Source organism: Ursus maritimus, unplaced genomic scaffold, assembly GCF_017311325.1.
Source record: "Ursus maritimus isolate PB19 unplaced genomic scaffold, ASM1731132v1 scaffold_10, whole genome shotgun sequence".
NCBI lineage: Eukaryota > Metazoa > Chordata > Mammalia > Carnivora > Ursidae > Ursus > Ursus maritimus.
The window spans coordinates 2,573,955-2,587,317 of NW_024423344.1; the positions used below are offsets into that span (position 1 = coordinate 2,573,955).

The 13,363-nt window shown below is 46.4% G+C and overlaps 1 protein-coding gene across 1 annotated transcript in view; it reads left to right on the top strand.

The window, feature by feature from the left end:
* Positions 1 to 6,017: 6,017 nt before the first annotated feature.
* IL17D (interleukin 17D) overlaps positions 6,018 to 13,363 on the top strand; it is an 18,293-nt gene continuing 10,947 nt past the window's right edge. The window contains exons 1-2 of the mRNA XM_040621280.1: positions 6,018 to 6,106; positions 6,468 to 6,763. Coding sequence (XP_040477214.1) covers positions 6,092 to 6,106; positions 6,468 to 6,763 — 311 coding nt within the window. The 5' untranslated portion in view covers positions 6,018 to 6,091. The remainder of the gene's footprint in view (positions 6,107 to 6,467; positions 6,764 to 13,363) is intronic.

The window sequence follows — 13,363 nt, forward strand, 5'->3', positions numbered from 1 at the left end:
GGGATATGGTCTAAATTTTAAACAAATAGGAATCTCAGAAAGGAAAGAGAATAGAGTAAAAGTAACATTTGAAGAGATAGTGTCTAAATTGCTCCAAATTGATGAAAGCCATCAACCCACAGATGCAGGAAGCTCAGTGAACACAATGAGAGTAGATTCAAAGAAAACTGCACCCTAGAGATAGGCTTAAATGTTGAAAAACAAAGACAACTGCTTTAAAATAGAATAAAAAGGACACAGTTCTTTCAGAGCAACAAAAATATGACTTAAGACTGACTTTTCCATAGAAATTATGGAACCAGAAGACAATGACATCTTTAAAAGTGCTGAAAGAAAAAAAAAAAAAACTCTGCCAACCTAGAATTCTATTCCAGTGAATATATCTTTCAAAATATCTTTTCACTATATCAAGGTTAAAGACTTCTCAGACAAACAAAATTTGAGAAAATGAATTACCATAGACTAGCTCTATAGAAAATACTAAAAGTATTTCTACAGACTAAAAGAAAATCATCCTAGAAAGCATGAAAGACAGAAAGGGTGAAAAGAACCAGAGGTAGGCGGATATATAAAAGAATAGTTACTACTTAAAACAACAATGGTAATGATTTGTGGGCTTTTAACATACATAGAAATAAAATATATAAGAATATTAGCCCAAAGATTAGGAGGAAGTATTAAATTGATCTAAGGTTACTGTATCGTTCAGATAGTGGCAGACTGTGATGTCAAAGATGCGTATTGAAGTCTCTAGAGTAACAACTGAAATAAAAGAATATAGGATTAAAAATCTAATAGAATAACTAACATAGAAAGACTTAGAACATCAGCATCTTGCAACCACCACAACAGTAACTGATTCAAGAATCAATTGTTCTAAAGCAAGTGGAGGAAAGTTTGATGAGAATAGCATATTTACACAGCCTCAGAGTATTTCCCCCACAAACTACTTATTAATTACAAGAGGGAAATTCCTAATTTGGGATAAATTTGGTGGACCCAACCTTAAGTCGTGACCAAAATTAACACGACCAATAATGGGACAAACTAAAACCATGTGCCTTCTGATGTGATGCACTGAGAGATTTCTGAGTTGATATTCCTGCCAAAAACACCTAACCTGATTCCTACTTGTGAGAAGAATCCCAAATTGAGGAACGTCCTACAAAATCACTGGCTGGAACTTTCCAAAACTGTTAAGATTATGAAAGACAAAAAATGTCGGAGGAACTTCTCCAGATTAAAGGAAACAAAGAGACACGTCAATGAAATGCAGCACATGATCCTCATTCAGATCCTGGACTTGGGGAAATTTGCTCTAAAGGGCACTGTAGGGACAGCTGGTTATATACAAATAGGTCTATTAGACAATATGACTATTAACTGTAAAATTTCCTAATTTTGATCATTACACTGTGGTTACATAACTGAATGCCCTTCTTCCTTAGAAATACATACTAAAGTATTTTGCAACAAAGGGCCCTGATGTCAGAAAAAAATTACAATGATAAATGTGGAAAAATGTTAACAATTAATGGATTTGAGTGAAGGTTGAATACAGTTATTTGTTCTATTCTTACAACTTTTCTATAAATCTGAAATTATTTCAAAACAGAAGTTTAAGCTAACGAAGGATAAAATATAACAGAAGTACTTGATTCATCCAAAAAATTCAGGAAAGGAAAAAAGAAGAGATGGACAAATAGAAAACAAGTAACAGGATGATAGGACTTAAACCCAATTATATTAGTATTTACACATTAGTAAGTATAAAAAAGTAAACCAAATTATATTAACAATTATATAATTACTAAATACTAATTATATTAGGTATTATGTTATATTATTAAGTACAGTAAATGTAAGAAGATTAAATATTTCAGTTAAATGACAAAGTTTATTAGACTGGCTTAAAAATTAAATCAAACTATATGTTACCTAGAAGAGACACATTTTTTTTTAAGTAGCCTCCGTGCTGGGTGTGGAGACCAGTGTGGAACTTGAACTTCCAACCCTGAGATCAAGATCTGAGCTGAGATGAAGAGTCAGATGTTTAACTGACTAAGCCACCCAGGCACCCCAAGAGACACATTTTATGTATAAGGGCACAGGTAGGTTAAAAATGAAAATATGGGAAAAGATACACTGTACAAACATTAATCAAAAGGAATAAGGACTAAGGGTGTGGTCGAGAATGTCAAAGGGTGGGGGCGCCTGGGTGGCTCAGTCGTTAAGCGTCTGCCTTCAGCTCAGGGAGTGATCCCGGCGTTCTGGGATGGAGCCCCGCATCAGGCTGCTCTGCTGGGAGCCTACTTCTTCCTCTCCCACTCCCCCTGCTTGTGTTCCCTCTCTCACTGCCTGTCTGTCAAATAAATAAAAATCTTAAAAAAAAAAAAGTCAAAGGGTGCAAAAAACCTAATAATTAGATAAAAACAATTGACTTTGGCAATAATTATATCATTTAAACCTTGTTAAAAGTTATTGCAGTGAAGTGTTGGGGATAAATACCCAACTGGAGTAGGTTGAGCAGAAAATAGGAAAAGAGGCTTTGAAGCCAGAGAATGAAGATGGCTCAGAACATTTTGTTATAAAAGGAAGCAAATTAGGGGCACCTGGGTGGCTCAGTCGGTTAGGCATCTGCCTTCAGATTAGGTCATGATTCCAGGATCTTGGGATCGAGCCCCACATTGGGCTCTCTGCTCAGCAGGGAGCCTGCTTCTCCCCCTGCTTGTGCTGTCAAATAAATAAATAAAGCGTTTTTTAAAAGGAAGTGAATTAGATGGTTGATAGAGTGGAGACGGGGTCAAGGGTTTATCAAATGTATCAGGAAAGAAGGCAGGATATGTGAAAGCAAATGCAAGTAGGTTCGTATACTCAGTGGTAGAAAAAACAGAGCTCTCATCTGTGCGTATGGAACATTTGGTGAGGAGGGAAATGAGTAGTAGAGATATGAGAGAGAGGAAATGTAAATTGACCTTGGTAAAAGGGAATAGAACTGGGAAAATGTAATAGATGTGTGTGTGTTGAATGCTCATCTGAGATTTGTGGTCAGAAATTAGAATTGAGTCCAGTCAACCCAGTTGTATGATTTTAATGGAGTTGGGATTATTGTGGGCAACTATTAAGAGGAAAAAGAAATTAAGGGTGTTTGCAAGGGTGTGGTAACAGTGCTGAACAATGAACTCTAAAGTAGACAAAGAAGGAAATAAGGACTCAAGAATGGGATGCTTAGTAGAAAAGTGGTAGGATTAGAAGACCTGATGAAATCGGAGAATTATAGGAGTGGATAAAAATAGAAAGTGATTGTATCAGGGGGTAGGTATTTGAAATCATATATTTGCATGTGGTGAAGTTATTGCTAATGATACTATCTGGAGTACAACCATATGATTTGATAGTTCAGACACAATGGGAGGAAAGACAATTGGAGTGAAGGTCATCATTTAGAAACCCGGGTATTGAATGAATTATCTGTGTGGATGTTAGAGGCGCCAGGAATGGTGAGCAGGAGCGGCGGTAGATCCAGGTGATAACCAAGAAGATGGTAGCAATAAAGAGAACTACTGGTGGAAAAATGTGACAGTCCTTTAAAGGAGGGAAGGAAGCTTGGATAGATAGGTACATCGGTAACCCAAGAAGCTAACTATGGAAGTGGCCGACCTCACGTTGGCTTTTGGAGTTATGGTGCCAAAAAGATTTTTCCCAACAGCTTGATCTATTATAAGTTGTGTCTGGTACTAGAGTGTTTGAGTGAACGAGGTGTTGAGAGGGAGGCACTGAAGATGACTTGAGATCAAACTTTTGTGACTACAAGAATGGTGACATCTTCAGTAAAGAGCACCAGAGAGGCATTAATTTCTAAGGGAACATGAGGAACTTGGTTGCCTTTTTCTCACTTTTCTTAAATTTGGATTTAATTATTAACATGTTTATTTCCTATGTGCATACATACATTCAGATGATGAAAAATCAAACATTTTGCACCTGTTTTTGTTTTTAAATAATTTATTTATTCATGAGAGAGAGAGCGCGCGCACAAAGCAGGGGAAGCAGCAGGCAGAGAGAGAGGCAGGCTCCCCGCTGAGCAAGGAGCCTGATGTGGGACTCAATCCTAGGACCCTCGGTCATGGCCTGAGCCAAAGACAAACGCTTAACTGACTGAGCCTCCCAGCCATCCTTTCGTACCTGTTCCTAAGAAATTTTCTCAACTCTGTCTAGTCTCACAAAGATGAATTCTATATTCTATCAAATAGGTGAGCATTTTCAGGTGAAACTGTTGGGAAGTAAATATTTTCTATTTCCAAGATAATCAAAGAAGAGAGAAACTGCCATGTTATCAGACAGTAGCAGGTATTTTGTTGAAAAACATAATTAACAGCCTGTCACAATTAAGTTGTATCACCTTACGTATTAAAAGATGTTGTAATGAGACATATTGAATCGTCCTAGGAAAACTATTATGATGATAGTCTCATTCTCCTAGGGGACTCCCACACTTTTTATCAAATACAAAATAAGCAGTATTTAGAGTACAGATCTTTATTCCCATTTTACCAGAAAGATAACAGAGAACATGAACATTTTATCTATTAGTCGGGAAAAAGTGTCTTATAACCTCAAAACAAATGTTTACTCACCAAGAGCTGTAAATTGCTTAAACTGGAGATTTCAGTGGGATTTTTAGCAGTTCTTTAGTTACACAATGTTCAAGGCATGTAAAATGTTGTTTTTCTACACAGCACAACTGAAATGTTGCTTAATCAAGTAGACAGATACCTTGTAGACAACCAAGGTAGTCAAATACCAAAGCTTCAAACCATTCAGGGGGCATAAATCACCTATTTTCTACACTTTCAGCTGGTTATCAGTCTTTTGTTACCATTTTCAAAGAATGACTGCTGTAAAATGGCCATACTCATTAGCCTGCCACCTAAGAAGCATTAATTTGTAGAACAAATGAGAAAGTTTTTTTGTGCTCTTGAAGTATAATATAGAGTTCCTTCATTTAAATATATTTCTTTTAATTTATTCACAGAATATTATTTTACAAGACTGCTTGCACTTACAGATATCATGGAGTAGGAATTCTCCAACACTGTGATAGACCAAGTGATGCCCACTCACACGTAAAAATACAAGTTGGGGGATTTTAGTACTTTGAGTTGCTAGAAGAGGCACAGAAGGTTCATTTCATGAGTGTTGAGGGTAAAGGAGAAACGGCCGTCTCTCACCCTATTAAAAAGAGATTTTTAAATCTCTAATAACTTTATTTCTTTGAACTATGGAGTCTCAGAAAAGGAAGTCGTCCTAAAGAACAGAATCCTTCTAGGTTTTAGCTCATTCGTTTTCCAGATGGCCTGTTCTATTCTCGGAGAGCTTTAATTACTAGAAGAATCTTTTTGCCCTGAGCCAAAATCTGTCTCCCCTAACTTCACAGAGTTGACCCCACTTTTGAGCTCTGGAGATCGGCAGGCCAGTTCCTTCCAGGCCTTCTTCAGCCAGGCGGGCCAGCGCCAGTACAGGGCCCCGCCACCTCGGCTCGTCCTCCTAGTCCGCCGCGCAGCACGCAGTCGGGAGCCCGCTCTTCCGCGCCTCGGCAGCCGCCACTTTCGCCGGGTGCTAATCAGGGCGGCCGGCCAGCCCTCGGGTGGTGCGGCTCTCTCCTGACAACCGGGTGGGATGCCGGGGTCTCTGGTGAGTGCATTTCGTCAGAGGGCAAGCGAGCTCCACTCCCAGAGGCGCAGGGTGCAGCCCCGGCCCGTTCCCGTGAACCCGAGCGACGACCTCGTGCCGCCGGCTCGTCCGTGCGCGCCCGCCGACGCAGAGGAGGAAGCGCCCGAAGGAACTTACTCGACCCAAGTCCGGTTCTAAGACGACCGGCACCCAGAGCTGACGCGCCGGGACCCCGCGCCGGCCCCTCCTCGGCCGCGCGGCCCCCGCGGGAGGGAGGCGGGCGGATGACGAGGGTGTGGGGGCGTGAGTCTGAGGGCGGCGGGCTCCGGCGTCGCAGGCGCGGGCGCTGGCTCCGCAGGCTCCGTCGCTGACCGGCCGGGCGCGGCGCGCGGAGCGTCGAGGTCGCCGCCGCAGGGGGATGGCGCGTGCGGGGGTAAGCGACGCGGACGGCCGTCACAGGCACTCGCAGCCCAGGGCGCAGCAGCCCGGCAGGCATACGCACACGCGCACCCCGCAGCCGCCCCCCGTGCGGCCCCCGGCTCGGGGCGGCGGCGGCGGCGGCGGCACGGGGCGCGCGGGCCGGCGCAGGGCAGGGTCCCGGGGCCCCCGGGGGCGGCGGGCGGGCGGGGGCGGCGCTCGGGGGCCCGTCTGGTCAGCACCCATCCTCCGGGCCCGCCTCACGGTCCGCGGAGCGACGGGGGGCGCCCACCGGCTCCCAGACCGCGGCGGGCCGGGCGCGGGCGGGCGCGGGCTCCTCCGCCGCGCGCGGACGTTGAGCGCGGCCTGTCTCGCAGGTCTGGATGCTGGTGGTCGGCGTCCTGCTGGCGTTGGCGCCGGGCCGGGCCGCAGGCGCCCTGAGGGCGAGCAGACGCCCGGCGCGGCCGCGGGGCTGCGCCGACCGGCCCGAGGAGCTCCTGGAGCAGCTGTACGGGCGGCTGGCGGCGGGCGTGCTCGGCGCCTTCCACCACACGCTGCAGCTGGGGCCGCGCGAGCAGGCGCGTAACGCGAGCTGCCCGGCAGGGGGCAGGCCCGGCGACCGGCGCTTCCGGCCGCCCACCAACCTGCGCAGCGTGTCGCCGTGGGCCTACAGGTGAGCCGCGGGGCCGTGGTGGGGCGGGCAGGGCGGGGCCGGACGAGGCAGGTGGGGTGCGGCGGGTGGGGCCGGGGAAAGTGAGGTGGGTGGTGAGGAGGGCGGGGCCGGGCGTGGCAAGCAGGGCGCGAGCGGCGCGGGCAGGTGGGGTGGGGCAGGTGCGGCGGGGCGGGGCCGTCGGGAGAGGCTAGGTGGGTCGGGGAGAGGGACGGGGCAGGGCCGATGGGGCGAGGAAGGGCAGGTAGGAAGGGGCGAAGTTAATGCAGAGAGTGGGTTGGGAGTAATTTATTCCCACAAAGGTCTCATCATCTCCCTCGAGGGAAACCTACTTACCGTTATTTACCCTTTCACTATTTAATATGGAACAGATGTTTCTTGAGTACCTAGTGCCAGGTATGTAGTTCAGTGGGTTCCACAGAGGACCAAGCCGAGTGATCCTTCATTAATTTTTATAGAATTTTGTACAGGAGACCTGTGAAGTTCTAGTGTGGCAGTCTACAGACATTTTTTGAGTGCCTGTGGTGGTGGTCCAGACACTGTTGAGTACTGAACCCTCAGAAGCCCATCCTCTGAGCTTATAGCCTGAGGGAGGAGTGGAGATAATTGGGAAAGAAACCATAATACAAGGCAGAACATGATTTGACAGGAAAGCTTAAGTGTGTGATAGTGTAAAGTGATGAGGGGGATCAAAATGGCATTTGAAATGTATTTTGGAGAATGGACATAAAGTCTGAGATTGGCCTGGTAAAGAGGTCATCTCAGAAGAAAGGAACAACATGCAAAGCAGGGAGGCTGGGGTGTTCTGGGGCTTGTGTAGGAAATAGTGTGGCTGGAGTATCCCCGACACACATTTATAACTGTCCCCTTCCCTGCTGTTACTGCTGAGTACCACCATCCTCAAGGGGCTCACAGTTTGCTATACATGGAGGGAGCCCTCACACTGCCACAGACATGGAAAAGCCCTCAGTGAAAGAGCAAGGACAAGCATGGTTCAGAGGGAAGGAGTGGCTTATGACAAGGGGGAAGAGACTGAAGAATGGCAAGTGCAGGTGTGCTTCTGTGTGGCTGGGAGTGGCAAGAGAAGAGGCTGCAGAGGGGAGCAGAAACTAGATTTGGCCTTAAAAGCAGTGCTACAAGTTTGAAATGTATCCCGTAGGATGGTTTTTGATGAAGCAAGTCATGTGACCGCTTTGTGTTTTGGGACGGCATCCCTGAGGACGGATTTATCCAAAGAGAGACAAAGGAAAAATGCAGTGCAGTACTTCCGGCAAAAGGTAGTTAGGGTCTGAATTCAGGCGGTGGCAGTGGAAAAAGTGAGACTAGGACCGGTTTGAAAGATATTACTTAAAGAAGCTGAAGTGGCAGGATTTGGTGGATGATGATTGTGGGAGTGAGGGAGAAGGAGTGGGTGTAAAATGTGTAATGGCTTAAGGCTTTAGTCCACACTGCTATTAAGATGTGCAGAGAAAATGTGTTGATTTTGTCTAAAATCAATCCAGGGTTCTCGAAGCCTCCACCTGCTGGTCAGGGGGCCTCCCTCCTCCTGGCTACTCTGCAGAGGACCAAGTTCACTGTGGCTGAGCTCCCTCCCACCATGGAAGTCAGGCCCAGAACTCCCTCCTGCCTTCATTGACTCTTCATTCATCTGATGCCCTCAGGACACACATGTTGAGCCATTCATTTTGGTGGCTCCATTCTCTTGCTCTTCCTCTTTCTTCCCATCATTCCCACAGTCCAAAAGGGTGGGCTTTTATATTATTTTTTCCTCCAACCTCATATTATACCTTTGATATGCTAAATAGCATTAAAAAAACTTGGAAGGTCTCTCAAAACAACAGCGTGGCTTCTCCAGACAGAAGCTGCCAAGTCAGCATTTTTCTTTAACGAATTCTAAGCTCTCCTGGCAAATAGATGCCTCCCAGGCTAGGCCGTGACCCGAAAGGCAGAAGAGTAACACACAGCAGTGATTTTTAAGACCTCCTGTTGGGCATCTCCCACATTTCTGACTTGGGTTGTAGATGGTATTGAAGCAAAATGGAGAAACTGAATGAGGAGAGTTTTTTGGAGGGAAGTAAATTCGGTGCTAGACCTGTTGAGTTTTATGTGCCTAAGAGGAGCACAGATGTAAATGTCCAACTTGACGTGGAAGTATGGTCTCAGAAGAGAGATTGGGACTGAAGCACAGATCAGGAGTTGTCAGCCCTGGAATTCTTCATAGTAAGTTAAATTGAGTTGCCCCTACTACCTTACCTGTGTCTCCTAGGAAAGATCCAAGAGCTGCAGGGAGGAGGGAATGGCTAAGGGAGGTCATGGAAGAGAACACCACACAGCATAGAGCAGCCCTGGTCTAGGCTGCTCAGGTCTGCCCATGGCGCCTTGGGGCTACATGGAGCCGGGGAGCAGGAGCTCCCTCTGTATCAGGGGGCTGATGGTGGTTTCATCTGCACTACTTTTCTTATTATTTAGCAACACTGATGAAATTGCTCCCTCTGTGAGCAAATGGAGGCTTACACTCTCTGAACGAAGGATGGTCTTCTAGGGATGGGTACTGGGCCAGGACTCCAGATTCCTGGGTGCTAAAGCAGGCCCTGCCTTCTCCCACCAGGAGACAGCCTCTCTGCTCTCCTGACCTCTGACCACTTCTCACTGTCTCCCGAGTCATTGGAAGACTGGAAAAAGCATTGCACGTAGAAGCTCAAAACCTCTCCTAAACGCGGTGTGTAGAAGGACAGGACTGGTTTCTTACTGGTGTCACCGTGGGACCTGTGTGGCCTGGGGGGAAGAGTGTGCTCACCTGTGCAACTGAAGTGTGGAATTAGAAGTAGTATGTAAGGCTAAAAACAGAGAGAACTCCTAAGGAAGATGGTTGGGGAAACAGACTGCCAGTCAGAAATACTGAAAGCCACAGAAAGGACTACTTAGGTGGATAAGATAGGATTTAAAATAGAAATTTGGATTATAAGGTGGCTTTTCAAACTTTCAAGGGAGAGATGGACCATTCAATAAATGGTGTTGGGACAACTGAGTAACCAGCTGGATATACAAATAAATTCCAAATGACTGAAAGATTGAAATGTAAAAATAAAACCACAAACACATAAAAAATACAGTCAATTATATTTACAGGCTTGGAGTGGAGAGGCCTATATAATAGCCTACAGACCCCCAAAGCCATAACAGACGGGACTGATAAATTCAGCTGCACAATTATATGCCATTTCTTCGTGGCAAAATAAACAGTAAAATAAAATTAGAGAAATACAAGGGCAAACTGGGAGAAAATACTTGCAACCCATGTTACAAAGGGCTCATTTCCTAAAGAGCTCCTACAAACCGATTTAAAAAAGATGTAATAAAGGGAGAAACAAAGGTTGTGTGTAGTTCCTGGGGCAGGAGGGTCAAATGAGTCAGTTATGTGAAATGCAAGGAGGTGCCTAGCGTTAGGCATCCTAAGGTGAAATGCATATTAAAATGATGCTGAGAAACCTTTCTTTATTTTGGGGGCACCCACCAGGCTCTATTAGCAAGGGGATGAGGAAAAAGGCATTCTCATGCAGCAGAGGGTATGAATCCACACAACCAGATATTAGCTGTCCACATTTTAAATGTACACGCTCTTTGACCCAGCAGTTCCAGGTCCTGGTTTGAAAGAGGAATGGGGCAGCTGTCAGCCTGCCTAAGAAGACCAGTCCATCACCAGCATAGAGGGCAACAAGGCAGGGCGCAGTAGTGTTATTTGTGTGTTAAGGAGAAGCTATTACATAACATATGCATATGTTATTTTTAAATGTACACACACACCACCCCACACACTTCGGGGCATCTTAAGAACGTGGTTATTGTGGTGCCTGTCAGGAGGGTAACTGGAAGGCTGGGGATGGAGGAGGAAGGAGACTTACTTTTCACTCCTTCGTATCTTTTGAATTTTCTGCCATGTGCACTTGGTATTGATTTCAAAAACATCTTCACTTTTAAATTGAAAGCAGAAAGGGAAACTCAGCAACCATAGGAAACAGCAGAGTGAAGAAACAACTCAGCAGGTAGCTACATGATTTTCCCTGAGCATTGGTCTGAAGAGAGTTGTTTGTTTTTACAGGCTGTAGGGCTGACAGCAGAGACACTGCACTTTTCAGGGGCCTTTGTGCCCCCACAGCTGAGCTGTGCTAGGGATGAGCCCAGGAGACATGAAGGGATTGGGCCGAGGGGACAGGCATTAAATGATAGAGCCAGGACCTCATCCCAGATATGTGAATCCATCTAGCCCATGCTCCTGACCAATGTGCTAGTAGAAAAGCAGCATTCAGCTTCCAGAATATAAAAATATTTTCTCGTTTACTTTGTGGCATCATGTTTGTTTCTCTTAAGCTTTAGAAACAAAAATGCCAAAAAATAAAATCAATGTAATTGCTCAAGTTTTTAAAGCCGAATTGGCATAGTAAGAATTATATTGTAAGAACACTGAGGTTCATTGAGCTTTAAAGGTACACATCACTCATTTATTTTGAAACCTCAAAGATAAACAACTACCAATACTCTAATTTTTAAATTGTTTGTATTTTTCAATTTTGGGTCATGGTCTAAAGATAACTTTTCTCTAGGATATGACTAAGCACAACAATTTAATTTTAGGCTTTGCTACTTTTCTATATAACTCTTCTCCTCGTGAATTTAAGAGACTACACCTAAATTTATTTTGCAATAAACAACTCCGTGGGTAGCAAGAAGAGCAAGGGAATAAATGGAAAGAAGAAGTAATAGGACAGGGAAGAAGAGAGAAGAGAGAGGAAAGGGCATGGGGAGGGCGAGTGACTTAAAAATAGAGGCAACCACCAGCAGGGAACTGGAAGAGGTGGTGACACACACACACACACACACACACACACACACACACACACACCCTGCAGCTGGGCAAATCCTCCCGCAGGCAGAGGGGCCTTGCAGTTGGGGGCTGTGGCAGCAGGGGCCGGCTGGGGGAGGGTCCAACAGCACAGGCAGCAGATCAGATAGGCTGATATTTTCCCATGCAGAACCCAAGTTGGCACCACTCCCTATTACCAGAACTTTCAGCAGGTGACTTTTTTTGAGAAGAGGGGCGCAACAGCAGCAACAGCTTCCAGCTCATGTGTGGGCCAGACAAGGTCACCACTGTCCCCTGGGCCAGACCAGCGATGCCCATTTATGGGGACGACCTACGTGTTCCGATAAATCTATCATCAGATATTTAGGAACACTGCACTTTAGAAAAGTTTTCATCAGGAAAGGTTGAAATAAAAAGGATATTTGTGCTTCACCCTCCTCTAACCTTTCGGTTCAGCTAACCCAAACATCCTGTTTCCCCCCGGGGACTGTCCATCACTATTCCCTTTTACCACTGCAGAAACAGCTGCGTCCACTCCCCAGCTGCTGCCTGAGCCAGGGCAGTGCTCAGGTCACAAACCTGCCGCTGTCCTCGTACATTCTCAGGGCACCATTCACATCACTTTCCCCTCATCATGTCGTTTGTAAAATTGTGAAGGGAGTACAACATTAACTAGAGAAAGTGAGAGAAGTTAGTATAATGTTGAAGTTATCTCCACTGCACTTAGCCCCCTTTTAAAATATTATCTTTCTTTCGAATGCTCCCTTTCCCCTGCTTGCGCTTGTATGTTTGTGTCCCAGCACTAAGAACAGCAGTCCCCACACCGATGCCTTGTGGGGTTGCGCGGGCTCTAATCCCCCTCCCAGGGTGGGGGCCTCGATGGGGTCGCTGCGTCCACTGTGACCGACAGGGGGCAGCACCATGCCAACCTGCCTTCTCCCCCACCACCCGGGACCTGGCTTCTTCCTGGGAAGGCCGGGCCGGTGTGATCTTTGGAACTGCGGGGCGTCCTTTCCTGTTCATAATTCTCTTTAGCAAGTTCACTCTTTCCTGGATCCTGCCTCAAATCCACAGGTTATTCGAATGGCTTAAGAACAAACTAGGAGGGGCGCCTGGGTGGCACAGCGGTTAGGCGTCTGCCTTCGGCTCAGGGCGTGATCCCGGCGTGATGGGATCGAGCCCCGCATCAGGCTCTTCCACTGGGAGCCTGCTTCTTCCTCTCCCACTCCCCCTGCTTGTGTTCCCTCTCCCATTGCCTGTCTCTATCTCTGTCGAATAAATAAAAATCTTAAAAAAAAAAAAAAAAAAAAGAACAAACTAGGAAAGTCTGTCTGCCTTCAAGGAATATCTGTATCTGGTGTAGCAGCTTCTTTGTGGTCTGACCTTGGTACTGCTCTGTTCAAGAGAAGAAGGGTTGGGGAAGGGGACCAGGGAGGGCGGACAGAGCAGAAGCAATGCCTGCCTGCAAGTCTCCAGTTACAGCTTGCAGGGTGGGTGGGGGCACTGCTCACCAAACCCACTGTTGTAGAAAAGCAGACACTCAGGGTTCAAAGCAGCTTGTTTAAGAAATGCTGGCAACACCCCCCCCCCGAAAAAAAAAACACTTAAAAAAAGATTTTATTTATTTGAGAGAGAGAGAGAGAGAGAGAGAGAGTGCACTGGGGGGGGGTGTGCAGAGGGAGAGGGAGAAGCAGACTCCCCGATGAGCCCAACTGGCGGGGGGGGGGGGGGGGGGGGGGGGG